Here is a 24638-nt window from a genome sequence, read left to right as displayed (position 1 = left end):
CACAGTGGTTCCCAATCTACTGTTTTTTTGGCCATGCCCCACCTAAGCATCTCTAAAATCCTGATAACCTGTGACATATAATTCTTACTATTCAAAAAGTGAACTCACGTGGAGGAAGCCTACAAGGCCATTAACTTGGTTTAAACAAGGTTCCAAAGAACATGGCATTCATGAAAGAGAAAAATAAAAGAATGAAAGACAATAGAAAGACTGAGGAACTCAAAAAATAATAGTATGAAAAGATATGAAAAAACAGCAAATAAAATTCCTATTAAAAGAGGGAAATTAAAAAAAAACATTCTTAGCTTAATTTATGAATAATAAGATTGTCATGAACAAAAGGGGGGGTTGTAACCTATGACCCCCTACTCACCCACCCGGTTTGAACCTGCACCTTAGTGTGGAAATGCTTTGGCAATTCAGAAAATGGAGGTGAATCACACAGGCCTGGCAAGGCCTACATGTGTGTGGTCCAGCCCCAGATTGCTCTGAGACAGAAAGTCTTGTAAAACACCGCCTGGGAAAACAGAGACTAAAAATAACTGTAAATCTAAGAATTTCTTAATTAAACTTGGGTCCTGGTTCTGTATCTTCACTGTTGAGCTTTTCCCAGCAACCATCCACTCTGTCTCCCCACAGAGCAGCTCTCCCTGCAACTACCCAGCAGCAAAGCCCACAGAAAAAGAGACTCTGCCAGTCCCATTATCCTTAGTGGGAACACATCTGATTGCCTGGCAGTTGCTCCCCCCAGCCCCCTGCTGGAACATTCTTTTCAGACCAGGCCCTAGGAAATGCACTTTGACAAAGACAACAATAGGTAAATTAAACACAGCTGTTTCATCACAACTACATAAGAACAATAAGAGGGCTTTCAAAAATTCAGTTAAAGCTCATTTTTGAATTGCCCCCCCTTAAAAATCAAAATTTCCTCCTGTGGGGCACGGGCCCCATGTTGGGAAGCACTGCACTAAACAAGCTGAAAGAATTCGAGAGCTCATTTGTTAAATCCGTGCCCTAGGGACTGTTGATTTTCACAATACCTCTGGAGGACCACCACAAATAAAAACAAGTGGATAGTTGTATGTCAGAGAAATTAAAACCATTGGTGGAAAATATTGTTGTTGCAGACTTTATCCAAAGCTGATGTGGGTTTCCAGAATGTCATATTCCAGTTTTGTCATATGTGCTAAACATCTGGTAATACTAACAAGGATCACCTCCCTCTCCCTAAATATGGAATCTTTTCCCAGAAGGAATAAACTGTTGCCTCCCCCACCCAACCCCGGAATTTAAAGCTGTTCAAAATGGTTTCAGTAAGGTTTTATTTATTAATATTAATAACTTTTTTAGCATTTTCCTTATAAATGTACATCTGGGGTTACCTCGTAGCATATTAGTAGCATCTTCAGCAAGAGCTAAAAATGTATGGTGTTATAAAGCTGCCAATGAAGAAGCCAAACATTAGTATGAGAAGCAGCAATGTCTACAGCCTGTGTGTGTGTGTGTGTGTGTGTGTGTGTGTGTCTGCGTGCACGCGTGGGTGTTTGTGTATGAGACACTGGAGGGGGAGAGACTGAATAGGGACAAAATGGCAAATATAGTCTTGTTTTGGAAGCCTCATCCCTTTGAACATGCATATGACATCAGTGCATATACAAAAGGGGCGGGGCTTGCATTGCAATAACACATCCACCATTCTGCATGTTATAGTAAGCAATATGATAATATTTAATAATAGTATAAATTAATAATCATTATAAAGAGTAGATTGGAGATGTAAAGTGCAAACTATATAGACATCCACGTATTGAAAGAAATATCCATCTGGTTCAGTTCCAAGCTGGGAGAAAGATGCTGGAAACAACATGGAGGCTGATTGGATAGAGAGGTTTGTTGATGAAGCAGAATCACCAAACACATGTGATTCTGGGCAACTGACAAAATGGAGTTGAGAGTGGGTGAGTTTTTTATACATCCTCTGAGCTTTGTATTTGAGCTTCCTGTTCCTTTGCAAGAACATGTCCTTTAATATTCTATTGGCTGTTGTCAGATTCCTATGGGGTCATGTAGGGGTCATAGCTGGCTCTACAGGCAAAAGAGGATATGTTTGCCTGAGCTAATTTTGTCAGTCTTTTGTTTGTGGCTTATCTGAATTTCTCTTTTGATCCAATTTTTCTGAATGGATTACTAAATCTGCATTTCCAAAAGATGCCTCCTCAGTTTCTGCTTGGGGCAGGGGAACTGGGGCTGATTTCTGTCTCCCTTAAGATTTTTTTTACTTCTCCTTTAGGGGAAATATTTTATCCTGCCTTTTTAATATTTCTCAAAATATTTCATTCTCTTAGGGGGTGGGGGCTTCCCACACACAATAATCTACTAAGGATGGGCTGAACTGAGACATGGCCATAATGGAAGCAGTCCTATTAAAAGCAATAAACTGCTTGGATTGATTCCATAGCACATGAAGATTGTAATCCCCCCCCCATGTGAAATATTGACCAGAATACAATTCTTAAATGTAAAGAAAAATAATGGAAAATAATGGAAACAAAGAAAAAAGAAAAAGATTTTAAAAAACCCACGTAAATTAATAAATCCCCTTCCCCTAATACCTTATAGATTAAATTTATCAGTAGTTGCTGGTTTACTAATAAATACCATATAGTTTTAGTATAATCAATATAAAATATAATTGTAAAATAATAGAAAATCTGGATGGCAGCAAATTGCAGAAGATGCATATGCACAAAGACACACCACACATAAAAGATTCTTCCATTGGCATTCCAACAGTTTTTAATATTCCATCAAATGATTCGGGAGCAAGCAACCAAAATGTTCAGAAGTACAATGGTGAGAGTTTCGCAGAAAACTTACAGTTTTCCAAGCACATTTCTGAATAATTATCCTCCAAATAGATTTGTTTTGCTGAGAATACACATTTTTCATCTACAGTTGACATTAAGTTTTTATTGTTACAAAATGCCTTATTCCCAAATGGGGCAATTCTACTTTCAATAATTGCACAATCTCAGCTACTCAGCAAGTCCTTTGCTATTGGTATAAAACTAGTACAATTCCACAAGTATGTACACAGAACAGATGATAAACATCTCCCTGCAGCACCAGTGGCTGCTCAGATGTTGCTCACCTACCAATATGTATTACGTGTGAATTTTCTCTGTTTTAACCTTTGTAAGCTGTCTAGATGGGTAGCTATATACATCATAAACAAATACCGCATTTTTCAGAGTACAAGACGCACCTTCTCGCCCCCAAAAAGAGTGTGAAAATTTGGGTGTGTCTTATACACTGAATACAGCATTTTTGGCCTCCCGAAACCCTGCCCACTTTGCAAAAATGGCCATGCATAGACTTTAGGAGGCTTCCAGAGTGCTCCTGTGGGTCATTTTTTGCTTGTTTTTGCCCCCCAGTCCCCAGAAGCACTCTATAAGCCTCCTAAAGGCTGTGCATGCCATTTTTTTTGACAAAAACCGGGCCCTTTTGCGAAAAAAGGACTGCTTTGGGGGTCTGCAGAGTGCAAAAACTTTTTTTAAAATTTGCCTCTTCAAAATCTTGGTGTGTCTTATACTCCAGTGCATCTGATAGTCTGAAAAATATGGTAAATTTCTAGAGGTTCCAGACAGCTGAGAGGTGTAGTTCAGTTACTTTCAGCAGACCATAATTTTCCGCATTCTGCAATAGGGAAAAGGTATCTTTGGTGCAGGGTTTCCCAATCTTAGAAATTTTAAAATGTGTGGACCTCAACGCCCAGAATTCCTCGTCCATGCATACAGATACAACATGAGATTACTTAAAGTAATTTTTAAGTAGAATAAAAGAGAACTGAAATATGGATAATTGATTATGGAGAATAGATTTGCATTCAACTTTATGTTCACGGAATTTCAGAAAGATTTGCACCCCAAGCCAGTAGATAAAGGAAGCAATAATGAATTAGATTTTGTTCGCAAAAGTTGTATTGACTGATATTTGGTTTGGCAAATAAAGATTTTGTAGTTGTTAGCTCCATTTCACAGAGAAATTTCTAAATGTATATAGTTATTCATATTAAAGACTGGGTTCATATTTTATGTAGGGGATAATGTCGATGGTTTGGTTTTGATTTAGCACAATGGGCAAACCTAGCCCTAAAAAGATGGAATCAATTAATGAGTCTAATTTCTTCAAACAGACTGGTAAACAAGTCCTTAAAGCCAAATCCAACCCCTTTCTCTCTCTGTATCACAAATATTTTAAACATTCAGGCAGCATTATGATTTTGATCTAATTGGTTTGGTTTATGGTGGTCAGGCAATACTATAATTAAAAGCTTTAATTTATGTGATATGCCCTTATCCACCTACGGCAGGGATATCCTAGCTTGTCAACTTTAAGACTTGTGAACTTCAACTCCCAGAATTCCCCAGCCAGCCATTACAAATTAACAGAGTTGGAAGAGACATTGTAGGTCATCTAGTCCAACCCTCCCCCCACCCAAACAGGAGACCCTACACCAGGGATGGGTTGCTGTTGGTTTTACTACCAGTTTGCACCCCTCTTGCGCATGCACTGTTCAATGTAAATTGTTCTTTGTGCATGCGCAGAACAATTTATAGTGAACTGCGCATGTGCAGTTACTAAAATCAAAAATAGTGGGGGGCCCAGTGGTGGTGAGGGAACCAGTTCGGGGGCGTCGCAGACCTGGGGCGCTGCCAGGCTTGAATTCCACTAACAGTTTGGCTGAACCGGGCGCAACCCACCTCTGCCCTACACCATTTCTGACAAATGGCAGTCCAATCTCTTTTTGAAAGCCTCCAGTGATGAAGCTCCCACAAGTTCCGAAGGCAAGCTGTTCCATTGGTTGATTGTTCTCACTGTCAGAAAAATTCTCCTTATTTCTAGGTTGAATCTCTCCTTGATCAGTTTCCATCCATTATTCCTTGTCTGGCCTTCAGGTGCCTTGGAAAATAGCTTGACCCCTTCCTCTCTGTCAGAGTCTCTCAAATATTGGAGCACTGTTGTCACGTCTCCCCTGGTCCTTCTCTTCACTAGACTAGCCATGCCCAATTCCTGTAACCATTTTTCATATGTTTTAGTCTCCAATCCCCTAATCATCCTGGTTGCTCTTCGCTGCATGTTTTCCAGAATCTCAACATCTTTTTTATAGTGTGGTGACCAAAACTGGATGCAGTACTCTAGGTATGGTCTTACTGGGGCTTTATAGAGTGGTATTAGTACCTCACTTGATCTTGATTGTATGTTAATGCAGCTGAGGACTGCATTTTCCCAACATCTATTGGGCACTTCAGTAATTTTCTGTTTCTTTTACCTTTATGAACAATGTGGCCACTCTTTTTCCTTATGAAACAGAGCATGTGCGAGAACTAGAAGTGAAAAGTGCGCCTGTCACTGTTATTGTGCAAGACTAGGAGCTAGGTGACTTGCGAACTACAGTTTAAAGAATGAAGTTCTCATATGGTGTCAAACTGTTCATCTAAATAATAATCATTTACATTAAAAGGCAATTGTTTTTTTAATTTCTGTACTGTTTTTCCTGGCAGCATCAAGTATTGAGAGGGGAAGAAAGGGAGTGAGGAAAATATGCAATATTGTACTAGTATATTGATGGGTACTGACCACAACATTTTTGATGGTTTAGCCCACATCAGTTTGGAATTTTATTTAGAAATGAAAGGCATTTAGTATAATTAATTACATGTGATTTTTCTACTATTTATTACTGTAGGGCAGGGGTGTCAAACTAGATTTCATTGAGGACTGCATCAGGGCAGTGTTTGACCTCGGCGGGGGAGAGGTGGGGGGGGGCTCTGGCCAGGGTGGTCGGAGCCAGCTTGTTGTCACTCAAGTCGGGGGTGCCTGTGATAACCTGAGTTCTCTGCCATTATATCCTGCAACCCTCTGCCAATGAAAACGGGCTGCACATGGCTGCACATGGCTCTCCCGAGCTCCGTTTTCACTGGCAGAAGATTGCAGGAGGGCGTGGCAGTTGAAAATGGAGCTCAGGAACCTGTTTTCGCTGGCAGAAGCACTGCAGACCAGTCCTTCGCTATTTCCAGGGTGGCCTCCTGGAGCTAGATCTAACCACCCCGCAGACCGGATCCGGCCCCAGGGTCTTGAGTTGACACCTCTGCCATAGGGCATGCACTGCCATTTTTTAAGCTACGTTTTAACAAGCTTGATGTAGGCCATGTACTAAGGCTGACATTTAATGTATTTAATGAAAGCCTGTATTTAATGAAAGGCTAAAGCAAGTAGTGCCTCAGCAAACAGCAAAACCTGTTTAAGAAAAATTTGTGGATGTGTCCCAGGAGTTGAGGTTGATTTAAAGGAGAAGCTACATCCAGCTAACTGTGGTTTACCTTGAAAACCTCGCAATGTAGATTTGATCAGCATTCAGAGTTGCTGAGAATTAAGTGGCATGTACATTTAAAAAATCATATTGTTATTCAGATTGAAGAACTTCCAATAATCTGGAAACCACAGACTGAAGTGGGAAACAAAAAAAATATATGTTACCGAGTACTTGCCCAGAAACAAACATGGAAATAGAAAAAACGTGGTCATGGAAATCAGTCTGCTATGGAGTGTCCAACAGATTACCTGCCGAATCAACTGGCCTGAAAATGACAATTTTCCAAGCATCAGACCCATAACTATAAAATTTATTTGCTGCCCATTTTGCCAGTGAAGAGTGCCCCAAAGATAGACCGTGATAAGTAGGAAGGCCATCATAGTGGGCCTTAAAGCCTACGGCAGTGACCTTTTTGGCACCGTGTCCAAACTAGAATGCGTATGCATGCGCTAGAGCACCAGAAACCCGAAGACCAGGTGGCCGGCACTCACATGTGTGCGTCAGAAACCAGAAGAGCAGCTGGCCCGGATTGGGCAAACTGGTAGTAGCAGTGGTGGGAGGTTCCGTCCACCCGCGAGCGGGAGTACGCCTGAACCGGTAGTAGGAAAATTGGCAACCCACCAATGGGTTCGCCATGGGTTCGCCATCATGGGCCTAGGTCTGCGTATTGGAAATATGAACAAGAAGGGGCATTTTATCATGCATGATGGATGTGCAAAAAAGATAAAAAAATGGATTCAAATACATATACTAATTCAGAAGATTTTAAACAGTAATACACAATTGAAATCTGAGGTTTTCCTTTGGGCTGATCGATAAACAGTTGGAACAAGAGTGATGGAACTTTTTTTAAAAAAATATAGAACTGCAGCAAGATATGTGCAAAGGGGAAAAGATTCAATATTAGCCACAACGGAGGAATGTACAGTGAAAGTGATGGGAGTCGTCAAAATGGCCAAATTGACATATTTGATCAGGAAAAAAAAGACATTGAAAGTTCACTACTGACAAGAAACCTCCTACAAATTTTTTACATGAAACAGAAAAATGAAATTATAACCCATGGTTTTGATGTTTGAAAAAATATATAAAAATGGAAGTTATCTTGTAAACTTAGACTAAGAGATAAATTTATGCTTTTAACTGCTGTAAAGAAAATCAGAAGATACTTCTTTATATTATTTCCTTTCTTTTTACACTTTTAGCTTTGTTTTATTCTAAATATTAGAATTGTTAGTTTTCATGATTAAAATCTTAATAAAAATATAGTAAAAAGAAAAAGAAACCAATGTAGACATAATCAGCAGAGGGACAGCCCTATTCAGAGGAGAATTTCACTACTTTAAGGAGGGAGTGTAGCCAAACGTTCCTATTGGATTTCAAACTTTTAAAACACTCAGTGCCAAGTATGAACTCAAACTTAGTTTTAATAATAATAAGAAAGCTGTAGATGTATTAAAAGCACAGCTAGAAATCACGCATTTTTCCCTCCAAAAGGGACGGAACAAAAGCGAGGCTCGCCCGCTTTCGTAGCGACCCTAGTCTCCTGCCTTTTGTGAAAGAGGAAAATTACGCAGCCTTTGCGTAAAGAGCGTAACTGTAAAGGATCAGGCACTCCACCAATCACTGGAGCCACTTTTGTGGAAGAGACGTGCTCAACGGAGCCCGCCTCCTCCCCCCCTCCCCCCATGATCTCACCAGCTTCACATTCCCCATTCCTCAAAACTGCACATGCTGCGGTCGGGATTCCACCCAGCTCCGTCGCTGTTGCGCGTGCGCAGAAGTGAGACTACAGTTCCCGAGAGCCTTGAAGAAGGGCTTGCGGCGCATGCTTCCATCCGGGACAAGCGCGCTGTTCTCTGTCTCCTCCTCCTTTGCTGCTGATGCAAGAGCTGAGCGCGGCGGCGGCGAGGCGAGCAGGACGGGTTGAGCGAGGGAGCTGGAGCGATTGACTTCCTGGGCGGCGTTGTGGGGTTTTTTTTTCCCTCCCCCTCCGAGACGGGCGCTTCTAAGTTTCTGCATTGACGGTCAGGGAGAGCCGTCGCCATGTCGGGAGACGAGGTGAGGACAAGAGAGGTGCCCAGGCCTGGGGCGGCGGCGTGAGGCTAGGGCTGTGGCCAACGCCGCCGCCGCCATGTGAGGAGCCGGGCCTGAGGCCTGCCCTCACCCTGATCAGAGCCCGTTTGAATTGGCTTCCCTGAGCAAAGCCAGCTCCCTTCTCCCAGTCTGTGTGGTACATTTAGGAGCCAGGCTTATTTTTCATCTGAGCAGCTTTTGAGGGAAACTTCTCCTTTGTCCTTGGCCGCTGTTTCCCCACCCTCCGTTTAATTAAGGGAGCCATCCTTTAACGCGGTTAATGCCACCTCCTTCCCACTGCGGTTTACTTGAGAAAGCAGGAAAGTCTCATATTAAGCACCCCCCCCCCCCGGCCGCTGTTTCTAAAAAGGCAATAGGGACAATACGACAGACACGGTTGCGGGATGCTCTAACGTGCTTTGAATGGAGGAGTGTCTTCCCTGCTATACTGCCTGTGGAAATGTTGATTTTTGGGTATGGCGTGTGTGGCTCGGAAATCTTCGCTTTTGGGTGCCAGTCTTAAAAGGGTCCCTATGAGGTTGCTGCTGGTCTAGCGGCCCGATTTGGTGTCTATGCAAAACGTCACAAATTTGTAATAACTGAAGTGCTCCTTTCAGATTCAGTAGAAGACTCATATCTGTGCTTGCAAGCACTCTGGTGTCTCTTTTTATTCCAGAGTAATTGTTGATAATTTTTCAAATCATCAGAAACCTCAAATTATTAATATATCCAGGAGAAGCTGTGGCTCCATTAGAGTTGGGTGACCCAATACATTTAAATTAATAACATAATTTTGAACTCCCTAGAATTGTTCATGGGCAGAATAATCCTAATACTCCACCGGAATCCTATTCAGCGTGAGTGCTTTGATGATTTCTAAAGATCTACTGATACCTGAGCAAAAACCTGCTTGGCTTTCCTATCTAAAGGGAAAATGCCTCATTTTAAAATTAAAACGAATTTTATATTTGGAAGCCTTTGTCATGATCCTTTAAAATATTCCTTTTAAGAAGTATGTGAATCAATTTCTTCCTGTTTTTGGAAATATGTTTCAATTCTTAAATGGGAAGACTAGTTTTGCAGAGGGAAAATTGTTTTATCTTTCAGCCCTTGAGAAATTCTGGGCAATACAGAATATGAATTTGTAATAGATTAGAATATAAAACCAATTTGAGTAGACATCTACATTATTTATAAAGCTGGTGTTGTCAAACTTTATGGTATTGCTACTCCATAAAATGACTTCATGTGCTTTGCTGTGAATTGAACTAATTTCATTGCAGGTTTGGATTTGGCAAGAAATAAATACACTGCTTTTGATCATTAAAATTTAATCTGCAGGTCACAAACATTGTTACTGTGACTTTTCACTGAAGGCATGCCATGCCATAAAGCAAGAGTGAGATTTGGCAGTTGCTTTGCCTAAGTTTGATTAGATAAAAATCCAAACCCCTAGAATAAGCTATTATTGAACTGTCAGTTCATATTGTCAACTCCCAGTTGTAGTCCAGTGAATTATTAAAATTATGCATGATTGGTTTCTGATTTAGTTTGGTTGGTGGAATGATTCATTTTAGGGTCCCTCTTTATAACAGATACACTTAAAAAGATTTTCCAATACTTGGAAAACAGATGTAAAATAAGGGTTTTTTAGGAATAATTATGAAGCACTGCCTGCAGAAGGGTGAAAAACAAGGTAGATTTCCAAATATATAGAACTTTTCTGCTCTCCATAAAATAAATGATTTAATAATAACAAAATGTCAGTTATACTGGTGCAGTTAAGATGGCTATAAATGTATTTAATTTTTTAAGTTGTTAAATAATGTGGTTTGTGCCAGTATTGTCAGTATAGATTTGTATTCCATATGTAATGATGAACATAATTTTATTTGAAATATTATGAATTCAGGAATAGACACATGTTTTTTTTCTTTGTTTACAACTGCTTGGTGGAATATGAATCATAAGTCCAAAATGTAGAAATTTGGTTTTCTCTCCAGCCAAAAGAAATTTAATTTCATATTGGTATAGCAAAGTATGAAAATGTGATTGTATTTATACCAACTGAAGGTAATTAATGTATGGGTATTTTGTCTTTTCTCCTCCCTTTTCTCCTCCTGCCTGTAGCTTTCATGCCCTATTATCTGTTTTAAAAAGTTTACCAATTGAAACAACATTGGGACATGTGAAGAGTTCCTCCCTGTTCTATAGTCCTGGCAGCTCAATTTATTGACTGGCTCACTGGATATTTGTTCTCCTATCTTGACTACTGTTGATATTATTAGAATAGGTTTAATCTGTGTGTGGTGAAAAAAAGGCATATCTCTTCAGAACTGCAGATATTTCAATAGTAATGCTTTACTAGATATTAAAGAGACATTAAATCAGGGATGGTCATTCTGATGCTTGTGGATACTTGGTGTTAATCAGGTTAATCACCTACCTAACTTTTAACAGATTGTTTTAATTTTAAAAACCAAAAGGAGACTGGAATACAAGAGAGTGCTAGTCTCCAGCTTCCTTTTGGAGAAAAAAGTATTTTGTGATAGCTGCATCAACGTGGATGACATTTTGAGAGATCCAGCAAAATTCTCTCAATATTACATTTATGCCCTTTGATTTTAGACAAGTGCCTATCTCTGCATTAAGTGGACAATTAACTATTGTTTAAGTTGATATTTGAGATGTTTTTTGTTGTCTACAAAAAGAATATTAAAGCTAATTTCTAATATTAAATGCATTCAAAGACTTAGTTTCTTGTCTTTAAATATAAATTAATATGTTTGTATGTTTGGAGATGCCTTTTAAGGAAAGATTGTTTTTAAAAGTCCTGTATAACCTGTTAGTGCGATGTGATTCCATTATATTACTACTCTCAGATGTACAGCATTATAATTAAGCTTGTAATAGTTTAAACCAGTGGTTCCCAGTGTGGGGCCCACGCCCCACAGGGGGGAATTTGGTTTTTAATGGGGGCAATTTGAACCTTGTTTAAACCAAGTTAATGACCTTTTAGGCTTCCTCTGTGTGTGTAGAATTCACTTTTTGAGTAAAGAAAGGATTATATGTGGGGGGTGGGAGTGGCATCAGTATTTTAGAGATGCTTAGGTGGGGCATGACCAAAGAAAGGCTGGGAGCCACTGGTTTAGACGATGATCTTCATAAACAAAACTTTGTTTTCTGTATGGGAGTGTGAAAAATTGATAGATCTAGATAGGTTTGGTACAAATATATGTTTTCTAGCAAAAAATCCTACTTCATTCAGTGTAATTTACTGAATAATAAGCATAGGATTGCAGTTTTCAGTAGAATACACAGGTCTTGAATTGCCTTCAACATTTGATCTGAATTTTTGGAAGACTGTCCAGAATGAATTTGGTGAGAGAAGTCCATAGTATCAGATTATTCTTGTTCTACAGGATTCAAAACTACAATAGTTTTGTGATTATATGAACAGTTTGATAATTGAGATAAAGTTGTGTTTATTTTCAGATTAATGATTTAGTGTGAGAAGCACAAATTACTACCTAATACTTGAATACCAGATGTTGCTATTCCTTCTGGAACTTAGCAAAGGGTGCCTTAAAAAAGCTACATGTGTTTGGTGGAATTATTAACAATTGTTAAAACTAGTAGATCTTTAAATTGCTGGGGAACCAATCTTGGTGTGTTGGGTTGTGTAGATTATATCACTGTTTAAATTATGAAAACTTTTCTATTTTTCCTATATTAAGTTTTCGGTTATTTCCTAATGTACTCTGTGCAGCATGGTAGAGATCTTATTTGGTAAACTTTTTTATTATATTATGCTTGATGATTTAATGTTTATATTTATATGTATACTTATAAATCTGGAGGATTTTTGGTTGCAAATTTGTGTTAAGCAAATACTGTTGTTTCTTGCAGATGATCTTCGACCCTACTATGAGCAAGAAGAAGAAGAAGAAAAAGAAGCCTTTTATGCTTGATGAAGAAGGTGGTGATGCACAAACAGAAGAGACACAGCTATTAGAAACAAAAGAAGTAGAGCCAGAACCAGCGGAAGACAAAGATATAGAAGCTGATGAAGAGGACTTCAGAAAAAAGGGTAAGTTATTATATAATCTACTAGAAATCTTGTTTTTTGTTTCTTTTTTATTTTTCTCAAGAAAATATGCTTATAAAGATGCAACATTTAATTTGTGTTTTTAAATATTTTTCTAGAGAAGCCCATATGTTAAGCAGCAGAATACTTAATAAAATGTTTGGAAAATGCATTCAGACTTTGCTCACTGGCTGGCTTTAAACTTGTTGCTGGCTTGACTTTCATGGAGAGAAGGCCATTTAAAATTTACAATTGCAATGTATGTCTTCAAACTGCCTGAAATATACAGTTTGAAGCACATCTTATCCATACAGCTGTAGTTTAATGGTTTGCTTTGTTTCATATAAAATATTAAACAGATTGCTAGCTATGTTTTTTAGTTCATTAGTATGAATCAGCCAACTATTAACATTTTGGAATTGGACTCTATTTACATTTTTGTATTTCATGATAAAATTTCATGAGAAATTAAGTGGAGGAAGCTTTGGCTAATAAGATGGGTGGCATATAAATTGAATAAATAAATAAAAACAACATTTTTATTTTATTGTCTGGCTTTAAAATAATTATATTTTTCTCTCTGACCTATTACTGTTAAGGCCAATAAGGCATTGAATTAAATGTTGTAAACGCAAGAATTTTGTGATAAGCACGTCTGAAAAAATACGGACTGTCATGTTTATATTGGGAACTAATTCTTATAGCTTGCTTCTCAGTTATTACATCCTTAGTTATAGAGATCTACTAGATATAATGTGCAAAAGTCTAAATCAAGATTTTATACATTATTGAAATAGTCTAATTTAGGTTTTCATTTTTCTCATGTGTTCTACTATTTAAGTTGTCTAACTTCATTGTCACAAGCTTGCTTAAATTTCTTGATAAATACATTCAAGCATGTTTCTTCCATACTCAAATATAAAATAATCTGAATGTTAGTAATGTGCTGCCTTTCCATTTCAGATGCATCAAATGATTTAGATGACTTAACCTTCTTTAATCAGAAGAAAAAGAAGAAAAAAGCAAAAAAGATATTTGATATTGATGAAGCTGAAGAGGGGCTGAAGGTCAGTTGACACAGGGTTAAAGGGCATGTTTGTGTCTTCATCTTACTAACGTAAGATTTAGGTTTGCCCCCACCCCAAATAACAGTGTATACTGTGCTTGCAGCTTAAAAAAAGAAGAAATGTGCTACTGTATATTATCAGTAAAAAAACAAAATTATATTAAAGACATTCTAATACATCACCTAGACTTTTGCTTCATAGGTGACATCTGAATTAGTTGATTGTTGTCATGATCAAAAGAAAGGTGCATGTTTTAAATTATTGCACATTATTTTATGTTTGCTGCTTGCATCATTAATTTTGTTTATCGTTTTCCTCTTCTCTATTCTACCAATTGTTCTCAAGGACCTAAAAATTGAGAGTGATGTACAAGAAACAGTAGAACCAGAAGATGACCTTGATATCATGTTAGGAAAGAAGAAGAAAAGAAAGACGGCAAAGTTTACAGATGAGGATGAAGATAAAGAAGAAGGTAACTTTTTTTGTGGTGTCTGTTGCTATTGGTCAAAGTTGATCATGCTAAAGGTTGATACAAAAAATGTAGCTATATTTTGATTTTATAGTCAGGGTGAAAGACAAGCTATTGCAGCTATTAGCATTCTGTCAAATGCTCCAGTGGTGTAGAGAAAGCTTTGGTCTAATATAATATTGACCATCTTCACTGATGGTACCGTACAGGGTGCCACAGCAGGGTGCTACAATGTCTTCTACATTGCATTAGCCACATGAATTTAATTTGTGAGTCCAATAACTGAGTGCTTCAATTAGACTTTAAGCTCTCTAATCTCTAGCTATGCAGCCCTTTTCATTCCTTGTTCTCTTGGTCCCGATCTTCATATCTCTCCCATTTGCCTTTTCAAAATCCAAGATAATACTTGAAAGTATTTGAAAGGTGTGGTGACAGTTTTAGAGCAACATAATTCCGTATGGGTATTCCAATAAATCTGTGATTTATGGTTTTCAATTTTCAAAAACACCTTAAATAGCATTGTAAACCAGTACAATATATATTATTAACCATCAGTTTCATAGTTGTAATCAATTTATACTGTCTTTGGAAAGCTCAGATCTCATGCCTGTGTACTCATTCAGATATCGTGGGCACCATCAACTAAATAAGAAACAAAAGTACATTCTTGAACTCAAACAAGTATTAAATTTTGTTTGATAAAGGATAAGGATATTTTCTATTTGAATGTATTTGGAAACTTCTAGCACTTCTATGTAAAGAGAGGAAAGATAAATTTGCCTTTCCAAATGTTATGCCTGACCTTATTCTTAATACTATTTGGATTAACTTTCCCTTTCCCCCAGTATTTCCTCATTTAGCAAAGGGTCTAATGTAGAAGGTTCTGGCTCTAAAAAAAACACGTGTACGTGTCACATAAAAGTATTCTGCTGCGCACATTGTGGAATGGAAATTGATGGGGTCTGAAATAATGTTTGTAATTGCAGCATTGGAGGATGCTGACACCCAAAAAGATGATGGAATCTCTTTTAGCTCTCTGTCAGGACCTGCATGGGCAGGCTCAGAAAGGGATTACACATATGATGAGGTAAATACTTTTCACACCTTTTAACCAATCCATCTATTGGTCTTTTATTATAATCTGTGGGGCTCATAATATGAGTTTAAATATTGCTTTGGATTTATATTGAAATGAAGAGAAATACAGCTTTGTTATTATCTTAGTTTGAATTTTTTCTTCTGCCTCAGGATTATGGAATTCTGAGTAGAATATGCATATTTTAAATAAAACAATTTGTAGAGGAGGAGAATTTTTAAAGCTTACTAGCTTTTCTAATTCAGAGAAAATTTCATGCTTTTTTCCTCAGGTAAATAAATTCAATAAACACGAATGTACTAGTATTAATTTTTATGTTAATTATCAATATTAATTGATTTTTGATATTCTTTTTTTATTCCTTGCAGTTGCTGAATCGTGTATTTAACATCATGAGGGAAAAAAATCCTGATATGGTAGCTGGTGAAAAAAGAAAATTTGTTATGAAACCTCCCCAGGTTGTAAGAGTAGGAACAAAGAAAACATCATTTGTTAACTTCACAGATATCTGTAAACTGTAAGTTTTTTTATATTGCAGTTTGGGACAGGAATTAGTAAAAGTTGGGGGTCAAGGAATTGTGTTATTGCTATTGTTCAGTTATGAACTGTAAGTTAACATAGACAAAACAGTTAATTCATCTGCAAGTGCAGATAGTATCTTATTCTGAAATGATCAACTGGGAATTCTTTTTAGCCAATCTAGTGAAGTGAATATGGTTTATCGGCTTTTATGAAATTCCTGCTCATTTGTACTAGGAAAATTCCTAGTTAGATTGGGCTAATAACTGGAAGTGTTTTAGAACCACCAGAATAATGATTAATTAAGAGGAATAATAGTAAAGTAATATAAAATAATAGCCACCAAGAAATACTGATTTCTTAGCTACATCCTTAACAGTTTTTCTTCAGACCTATAGACTCAACATCTAAAGTTTGGGAGAGTCAAGATATAATGAGCTATTGGAATTGAGGCTAGCTTGCATACAAACATTTAGTTAAATGCTTGAATACGTTCAGCAAAGTAGATAAGGGCAATATCATTTTGAAATAAAGTTCTTTTCTAAGTTGGGATCAAAGAGTTCTAAGTGACACAATTATGTCCTTAATGGCCATCACAATGTCTGACAATTGTGGCCCTGAGGGTTATCTGTATAATAGCTGGATGTTTTTATAAATCCGTACAATTAGCCTCGGAATGGCGGGAAAGTGTTCCTGTGAGGGAGGAAGGGGCTTAGGTCCTGCTCCAGGCTGTAATTGTGTGGGGCGTGCGCGTGGCTATGTTTTCCATGCCACTGCCAGGTACTTTTAACTATATCTAAATCCACAACCAGACCTGTCATCAAGACCCAAGCTCAGGAGCCCGAATTGGCCCCATTCACACAATAAAAATCTGCTTGCTAAAAGTACCATAAACCATGAACAAAGGAAAAGAGCAAAAATAAAATGCAATGCAAGATAATTTAAAAAATGATACAAGTGGAATTATTATTAGAAATAAAATGTAACAAGAGAAAATGATATGTATGAAAATATAAAGTTGGGTTCCCTGAAATGCCACCCGTCAGAGAAAGTAAATAAGCAAGGGCAACAATGGAAAGGAGGAAATATGAGGAGGGAAAGGAAGAAAGGGTAAAGCAGAGGGAGTAAAGGAGGGGAATCGAGTAGGAGAGAGGGTAAGAGGGAAGAGAAGAGAGGGGGAGGAGAGTAAAGAGAGGGGAAGAAGAAGGGAGGAAGGAGGGAAAGGAAGAAAGGGTAAAGCAGAGGAAGCAAAGGAGAGGAAGTAAGAGTAGGAGAGAGGGTAAGAAGGAGGAGAAGAGGAAAGAGGGGAAGAAGGGAGGAAGGAGAGGAGGAAAGAAGAAGGCAGAGAAGGGAGGTAGAGAAGATAGAAGGAGCAAGGTTGTTGCTAAATAAATGGAGTGGCAAGAAAGTGACCCAAACTGTGTTCTATATATTTGTAAGAAAATAACGATAAATGATTAACGATAATGATATAATTAATGGTAATTATAAGAGTATATTTGTGAATGAACTTGAAAGAGAAAATAAAAAACCATTAAAAAATTAAAAATAAACATTGCACAACGTTTGCCCAATAAATTAAGGTTAAGCTTACCACCACCACCAAGGTTTAGAGCACTCCTGCAACAACCCCAAACCAGGCTGAAGATCCATCCAGGCAGGGTAAGCAAGTTTGTGAATGCAGCTGCAGGCAACTTAGTTAAGGAGGCTGTTGGAATAAAGCCACTGTGTGTGTATGATTGTGTAGCAGCTGAGGTTGTCCAGCCTCCAGGATGTGATTCTTTTCAGACCCAAAATTTAGGAGCAGACAAGATGTTGGCTGCCTCTATAAAAAAGATGTGGAGACTCTAGTCTAGAAAAAGTGCAAAGAAGAGCAACCAAGAGGATTAGGGGACTGGAAGCTCAAACATATGAAGAACAGTTGCAGGAACTGGGTATGTCTGGTTGAATGAAAAGAAGGACTTAAGGGTGATATGATAGCAGTCTTCCAATATCAATATCTACATTACAATTCATAACAATAGCAAAAATACAGTTAGAGAGGAGCAACAAAATATTTTTATGGTTGGGGGTCACCACAATATGAGGAACTGTATTAAAGGGTCGCGGCATTAAGAAGGTTGAGAACCACTGTATTAAAAAGACATTAGCCTTTAAAAAAAGTTATTTGTATTGGCATTGCACATGCCAGATGCTATACTATGATAATAAAAGAGATGTAAATATTTCCGTACAAGTAAGTATTTGTTGTTTTGGTAACTGGATAAACTTCCTTACTTTTAGATTACATCGTCAACCTAAACATCTCCTGGCTTTTTTGCTGGCAGAATTGGGTACAAGGTAAGTACTTCAAACTTAGTCATGTCTGTGATATTTATTCTTCATGAATATTTCTGAATTTTTGGTAATAGCCTCTATACAAAGATTATGACATCTGTTCAACAAGTTGATTGTTTCAAAAATAACAGTGTTGATGTAAGCCATTTTAAAAATTGGTTTAAGTCACTTGTGCTTCAATGATTTTTTACGGTTGGGGGTCACCACAACATGAGGAACTGTATTAAAGGGACAGGAACTGTATAATGTTATAGAATTTAATATACAACTTGTAGGTTTTGTATTTTTAATAAAACTGCAAATAATTCAGGTGGAACTTTTTTTTCAGCCAAGTGCCACTCATCAAGGCAGCTGTGCCTTCCTAAATATTTGATGCTACTGCTTTGATGAATTCTTGACAAGAGGTTTCTTTTCCACATTCTTATGTACATATAGAAACCTTGGAAGACGTTCAGAATGGCCTTCACCTTCAGAAGGTGAAAAGATCTTCACCAAATCTTCAAGGGTGAAAATCTAAAGGAAGTCTATAATTAGAAATACCTATTTTTGATATGCTGTACTTTTTAGAAATTTGAACTTTAAGGAAATGGAATTTTTCACCAGCTTCCCTTCACATAGCTATTTGTATGTTAGAGTTTCCAACCCCTCCCCCCTTGATTGATTATTGTAATATTGCTAATATTTAAATGCTGAAATAGTCAAATTTCACTAAATAACCAGTTAACTTTACATAAAGTGATTGCATATTAAAATCGAATATAATTCCTGCTGTAGACTTTTCTCACAAAATGAAAGTTCTGGTTCCCACTCTTAGCTCTAAATGTCCACTTTTGCTGAGTTTGTCTGGCGTAGACAACGTCCTTCTAGAGCCTACTGTTTATTACCTGGTTGACTGATATATTAATTCAAGCTCTTTTTTGCAGTATAGGGTTAGTTGTGGTCAAGTAGAGGCTGACTCTTTAATGTTACAGTTTTCCCTTGATGTGTCTATGTGTAATGGGAGTCTCTGACTGAGAAGTTCAAAATAATAAAGGAATTATGGCTTGAACTTACATCTTTCTACTTATGCAAAACATACATACACAATACTGATACACATGCATTTGCATACAAGTATTCAAACTTTTGAAAATATAACCTTTTTCCTTGAAGTGGCCTTAGAGAAAAGTTTAAAGAAAAACTATTTTGCTTTAACTTATAAGATATAAAAGCTTTCTGATCAGGAACCCAGATTAACTTGAATACCACTTCTAACCTTCACAACTTTTGTACACTTTTACGTTATCAGTCAGCAACATTCTGCTAGCACTACTGATTGCCATTCTTGTCTGCAACGGCCACTGTTTTGGCTCAGTCTGCAATGTGGGGAATAGATGTTGCATTTATTCTCTTTTATTACTCTGTTCCATTTCCATCATTGATGCTCTCCTCTGACTACTGGGTTTTTTGTTGTGCTTTTTTCCCTAGAAGGCAACACGTGTCTATAGCATTTTCTTGTAGCTAATCTTTTAGCTCGCCAGAAGCATTTAAAAGAAAATAGCTGTTGTATTTCCACAAAAGCTACAGGATATGCCAGGGATATTAACATTTGTGTCTGTGTGCTGTTGAGTCAGTCTTGACTCCTGGGCGAGTCCTTGCAGTTTTTGTAGCAACATTTTTATAAGTAGTTTGCCATTGCTTGCTTCCTAGGGATATGACAGAATGGGCATTGGTTCCTACCTGATACGCCCCTTCTCAGGGCGGTGGAGACATCATCCAGGCATGGGTATGACTCCGTCAGGATCCAATAGGACTGAGTCCACAAGTATTAAAGACACGCCCACCAGGCTACTCCCCAGAAATAGATGAAGGAGTGACTTGTAGACCGCTGTGTAAGCAATCTGAAACGATATATAATATCTCTCCCCAAGGAACACAGGAGAAAGGAAAAGGTACACATTAGAAAGGAAAGGTAGTAAGCCCCAGGAATAGGGTGGGGCTGGATGATGTCTCCACTGCCCTAAGAAGGGGCGTATCAGGTAGGGACCAATGCCCATTCTCCAGTAGGTGGAGACATCATCCAGGCATGGGACATACCAAAGCCAATAGTCCCATCGGGAAGGAAATAAATATATAAAAAACTTAAGTGGCCACCACTCGCTGCAGCACGTGCTGTCCAAAGGAAGCATCAGCTGAGGCGTATCTATCCAGCTTGTAGTGACAGATGTCTGCCCGGTGCTCCGTCGTCAATGTTGAGATTGGGGCCGGAGGATCACGCTGCGGGTGGCCAGATGAAGCGGAGGCGCGCAAAGTGCTCTTCACGCCAAAACGAGGCTTTCAAAATGGCGCAGCTGCAGCGATCGTCCCTCTGGTGGCGCAGCTGCAGCAATGGACAATTTGAAGGCTGGAGCTCTTCAGGCGGCGTGGCAGCAGCGATCGGCCTTGAAAGAGCCTGAGAACGAACCACGTAGGCTGGCCAAAAGGCTATGAGCTGCTGAGGCAGCGAAGCTGAGAAAGGCAAGCCTTGTAAAGGCTGTTGTGCCCAAATTGGCTGATAAGGAGCCTGATTGTAGTAATTTGAAAGGGAAGCCAATTGAAGAAATTTGAAGAGAGGTGTTTTTTTAGTAAAATAGAGAAATAGCAAGGAGAGATAGTGAGACACAGCTAACCAAAGGATTGACTGAGACTATTTCTGGGGAGTAGCCTGGTGGGCGTGTCTTTAAAACTTGTAGACCCAGTCCTATTGGATCCTGACGGAATCATACCCATGCCTGGATGATGTCTCCACCTACTGGAAAATGACTGGCCCAGAGTCATCCAACTGGCTTCATGCCCAGGGCAGAACTGGAATTCATAGTTTTACAATTTCTGGTTTGTGCCTTTATAACACTACACTAAACTGGCATTATATTTTTGTGTAGCCCTATTTTGGCTATAAATCATCAATCTTTAGGGATGTGCTTAGCTTCATCATCTGATAAAACATTGCCATAAATGAAGAGCCTTTGAACAAAGATTTGCATGTATTGTGGTGAGCATTTTGGAAACCCTGAAGCCTTTGTGTCATTGAAAATATGCAATTCTAATTTTAATATCTTTATTTTATTCAGTGGTTCAATAGATGGCAACAACCAACTTGTAATCAAAGGAAGATTCCAACAAAAACAGATAGAAAATGTCTTGAGAAGATATATCAGTAAGTGTATTCTATAATTGCAGATTTATGCTGCTTCATTAAAAGTTTTTAATCTTGTTTCTTACATAACTATTAGTAGTACCAAAGTTACCACCTTGTAATTTCATTAAAATCTTCTGAAACTACCATATTTTTGCTGGTTGTCAAAGAGGAAAAAATGCTACCGTACAACCAGAAGCGTCATTTTGAGGAATTGCCTGCTATATCTTTGATGAGGTGGCATATAGAACAATTATAAAATGAATGGATAGTCATGTTTGTGTGGGAAAATGCAAATTTTTTGTCTTTTGGTTATATACTAAAAATTATTCATTCTGGTTTTAATTGATGTAGTAGTATTTTTTGTTTCCATGAGGTTACAAAATGTATTGTTACCACATGGAAGCAATTGAATTGAAGAACATAAAAGTTATGTGGTTATTTCCATGTTCTATTGTCATCTCTTATTGAAAGATTATAGAGGTACACTATTAAAGATCTCAAACATCTCCAATACAGAAGACTGAATAATGGGATATTGAAAAGGAAGTCTGGCAAATGTTGCTGATCATTTAGAATGTTTATTTTGTACAGTCTGGACAGTGATGTAAACTTAGTGAAAAAAGCTAATAGAATGGTTAGATTTTAGTCCTGAACAGACATGTTAACAGTGAACCATATTGATGTGTCCTTTCACAATTCTGTGCTAGATTGAAAAAAGGTTGACTGTTAATACAGTTGTTAATACAGTAATACTTTTGTATCTGCCAAAGCCAAAAGTCAATTCTCCCATCTTGTAAGCTGCTTACAAAACATTCTACTTCTTTTGTGTGGCATAGAGGTGCATGCAGTAAACGGGCAGAAAAATGTATATTTTAAGGGGTGTTAAACTTTGCAATGAAAGAGATAAATACTCTGTTTACTACTTTTATGTTTTATAGTCTAGTAAGTTTGCAGTTGGTTTTGACAATTACCTGAAATGATAAATGCATAGTGGATAAAATGTGTTTACTATTTGTTTATAATTTCTTATTGCTAATATAACTTATTTAATTGTTCCCACAGAGGAATATGTCACCTGTCATACGTGTCGGTCACCAGATACAATCTTGCAGAAGGACACCAGATTATATTTTTTGCAGTGTGAGACTTGCCATTCGCGCTGTTCTGTTGCCAGCATTAAAACTGGTTTCCAGGCTGTCACAGGCAAGAGAGCGCAGCTCCGTGCCAAAGCTAACTAGTTGGCTGGTTGACCCTGAATTTTTGCGAAATGATCTGGGTGCAAATGGCTGGACAGGCTTACAACCTGAATGGATTTCCGATGTATTAAAAACAAGATAGTAAAAGCTGCTTTGCTTTGGGTTGGTCTGTGAGATTCTTGCAAGATCAGATCCTCAAGCTGTTGGCATTTGCTAACTGAATGTTTTACCAACTGTCAAGTGATGAGAAGGGAGGTGCTTTTTAATCTGTTCATAGAATTCTGTAAAATGCAAGAAAAATTAAAGTTATTATAACAGTGACTCTTTCATTTGAATTTTTTGGTTTCTCTGTTAACAATAGTATGAATACATGCAAGCGTCATGGCCAATTGTGTTATAAAAACATTTGTTGTCCTAATTAAGTGTATTGTAAAAGAAATGGGCACAGTTGAATTAATGTAATGGAACATATCATAGAATATTAAATCAACAGGTTCTCCCAGTTGAATATCTCCATGCATATAAGAATTTCATTATCTGGTTACAAGGGACAAATCCCACAGATAAATGTGAGATTTGAATTAATTGGGTTTAGGTTAGCTGTCTGTAGCCAGATTTCCTTTGCATTTTGGTGTTCACATTGTGCATTAGAATGGTCTAATAAAAATTATTAAAATAAATCAAGATGCCATATTAATGCATGTAATTTTGGGAAAACATTGCAGTGTAAATGCACATTATCATTGCCATAACCTATTTAGAGTTTTTGTAATGCTAGCTTTCAGTACTGTACTAAGAAAGTTAAATCTTTAAATTGTAAAAATGAATTATGTATGTATCACCCATTTAAATGAAAACACAAAATTTAGAAAAAGTGCAGCTATTAAAACTTAAATAACCTGACATTCTGCTCCCCCCTCCCCCTCCCAGCACTGTACTTTCAGTTTTGGGAAAGGATACCCATTGTATGTTCTTCCTATCAGAGTATTCATAAATTTCAGGAATGACCCAGAAACCAAGCTGTCAAAAAGTTTGGTGATCTTTATGCAGTAGTTGATATCCATTTTGTCAGTTTTTTCAGGCCTTAAAGCAGAATTATTTAAGAAGGTTATTGTATTCATTGGGATCTTTCAAAAGGGGCTTTGGATAAATTACAGAAATCATGGACTAAGAGGACCTGGGGCCTTAGCATTTGGAATTTTTGACCAAGGACGTGGGAATAGAAATAAGTGGACATCTTTTGCAATTGAATATTATGAAGATAATCTTTATTGGAGATGATGCTGAACAGCCTGGGCTCAGATTTGATGGTGACACCAGTTATTGGTGAGTGATGTAAACAAAAGGGCTCATACAAGCACGGATCTGCATTGGATAAATTGGAATTTAAATGGCAAATACTATTTCCCGCCACAAAGTATAGAGTGATGTAAGGCAAGGCAATAAGTAAAATCATAAATTTTTGTTTTGTTTTAATTTTTTTGTTCATGTTGTTAGCTGTCCAGAATTGCGGATGCAAAATAGGTGACCATATAAGCTGTTTAGATACTTAATGTGTGGAATGAGGATTTAACTGGTGAATACTAAAAATGAATCTTGATGTGGTGGTGGGTATATGTGTAAAAATTACTTTCCTTCTGTGAAGAAGTTATGAAATAATTAGAAAAGAGATTGCAATAAAGTTATTAATACCTATCTCATTCTTTTTTGCAAATACTGTGTGTGTCTAGTTAAAGAATTATAGAATCTGGAGTCAGCTGATTAATTTGAAAGACGGAGGAAAGTGTACTCATAGTACATAGTATTCATCATTACAAAATATGATTATAGATTGCCAAATTGATGTTTAAAGTTAAGCCCATAGAGCAGAGAATTACATGACCTCACCAGGGTCAAATGGACAGGAGTTTTGCCTAATCTTCTGTATGTAGAATTCCTCAGTTATCCAATGAGGCGAATTGAGCTGGATTACATAATACTTCAGTATAATCTAGCAGGATTCTTATATTTCTTTGCCTGCTTGCATATTTTAAAAATGTGATGCTTTTGAATTTAAAACTCTAAAACATTTGCAAGGTTTAAGGAAGAGTGCCTTTTCACTACTATTTCAAGATTTCTGATTTATCTCAACAACCCTTGTTATCAATATTGAAAGGTATTTGGTTAATGGGTGTTAACTGTGATACTTCAACTAAAGTTGAGTCTAGAATCTTTGTTGGAATTGTAATTTGTATGTAAATTGACATTCAACTGAGTTT

The 24638-nt window shown here is 37.6% G+C and overlaps 2 protein-coding genes across 2 annotated transcripts in view; one reads left to right on the top strand and one right to left on the bottom strand.

Annotated features, from left to right (window-relative positions):
* Window positions 1-8165, bottom strand: part of ASIP (agouti signaling protein) — a 53174-nt gene extending 45009 nt beyond the window's left edge. Inside the window, exon 1 of the mRNA XM_081949099.1 lies at window positions 8075-8165. The gene's annotated coding sequence lies outside the window, so the exon portion shown is untranslated. The remainder of the gene's footprint in view (window positions 1-8074) is intronic.
* A 116-nt stretch (window positions 8166-8281) lies between these two features.
* Window positions 8282-22701, top strand: EIF2S2 (eukaryotic translation initiation factor 2 subunit beta). The gene is made up of 9 exons (XM_081949098.1): window positions 8282-8437; window positions 12362-12542; window positions 13503-13606; window positions 13952-14078; window positions 15062-15162; window positions 15540-15688; window positions 17974-18030; window positions 21117-21202; window positions 22247-22701. Exons 1-9 carry the CDS (start codon window positions 8423-8425, stop codon window positions 22420-22422), a joined length of 996 nt encoding a protein of 331 aa, XP_081805224.1. The 5' UTR covers window positions 8282-8422; the 3' UTR covers window positions 22423-22701.
* The last annotated feature ends 1937 nt before the right edge of the window (window positions 22702-24638 follow it).

The sequence above is a fragment of the Natrix helvetica genome (genome assembly GCF_964273705.1).
Source record: "Natrix helvetica genome assembly, chromosome: 3".
In the NCBI taxonomy this organism is placed as follows: Eukaryota; Metazoa; Chordata; class Lepidosauria; order Squamata; family Natricidae; genus Natrix; species Natrix helvetica.
This window is presented reverse-complemented; position numbering and strand designations above follow the sequence as displayed.

Bases quoted from the DNA above. Each gene is read 5' to 3' on its own strand.
- EIF2S2 (XM_081949098.1), top strand. The intron at 12,543-13,502 runs GTAAGTTATTAT...TTTCCATTTCAG, and splicing joins AGAGGACTTCAGAAAAAAGG to ATGCATCAAATGATTTAGAT. The intron at 15,163-15,539 runs GTAAATACTTTT...TATTCCTTGCAG, and splicing joins GGGATTACACATATGATGAG to TTGCTGAATCGTGTATTTAA.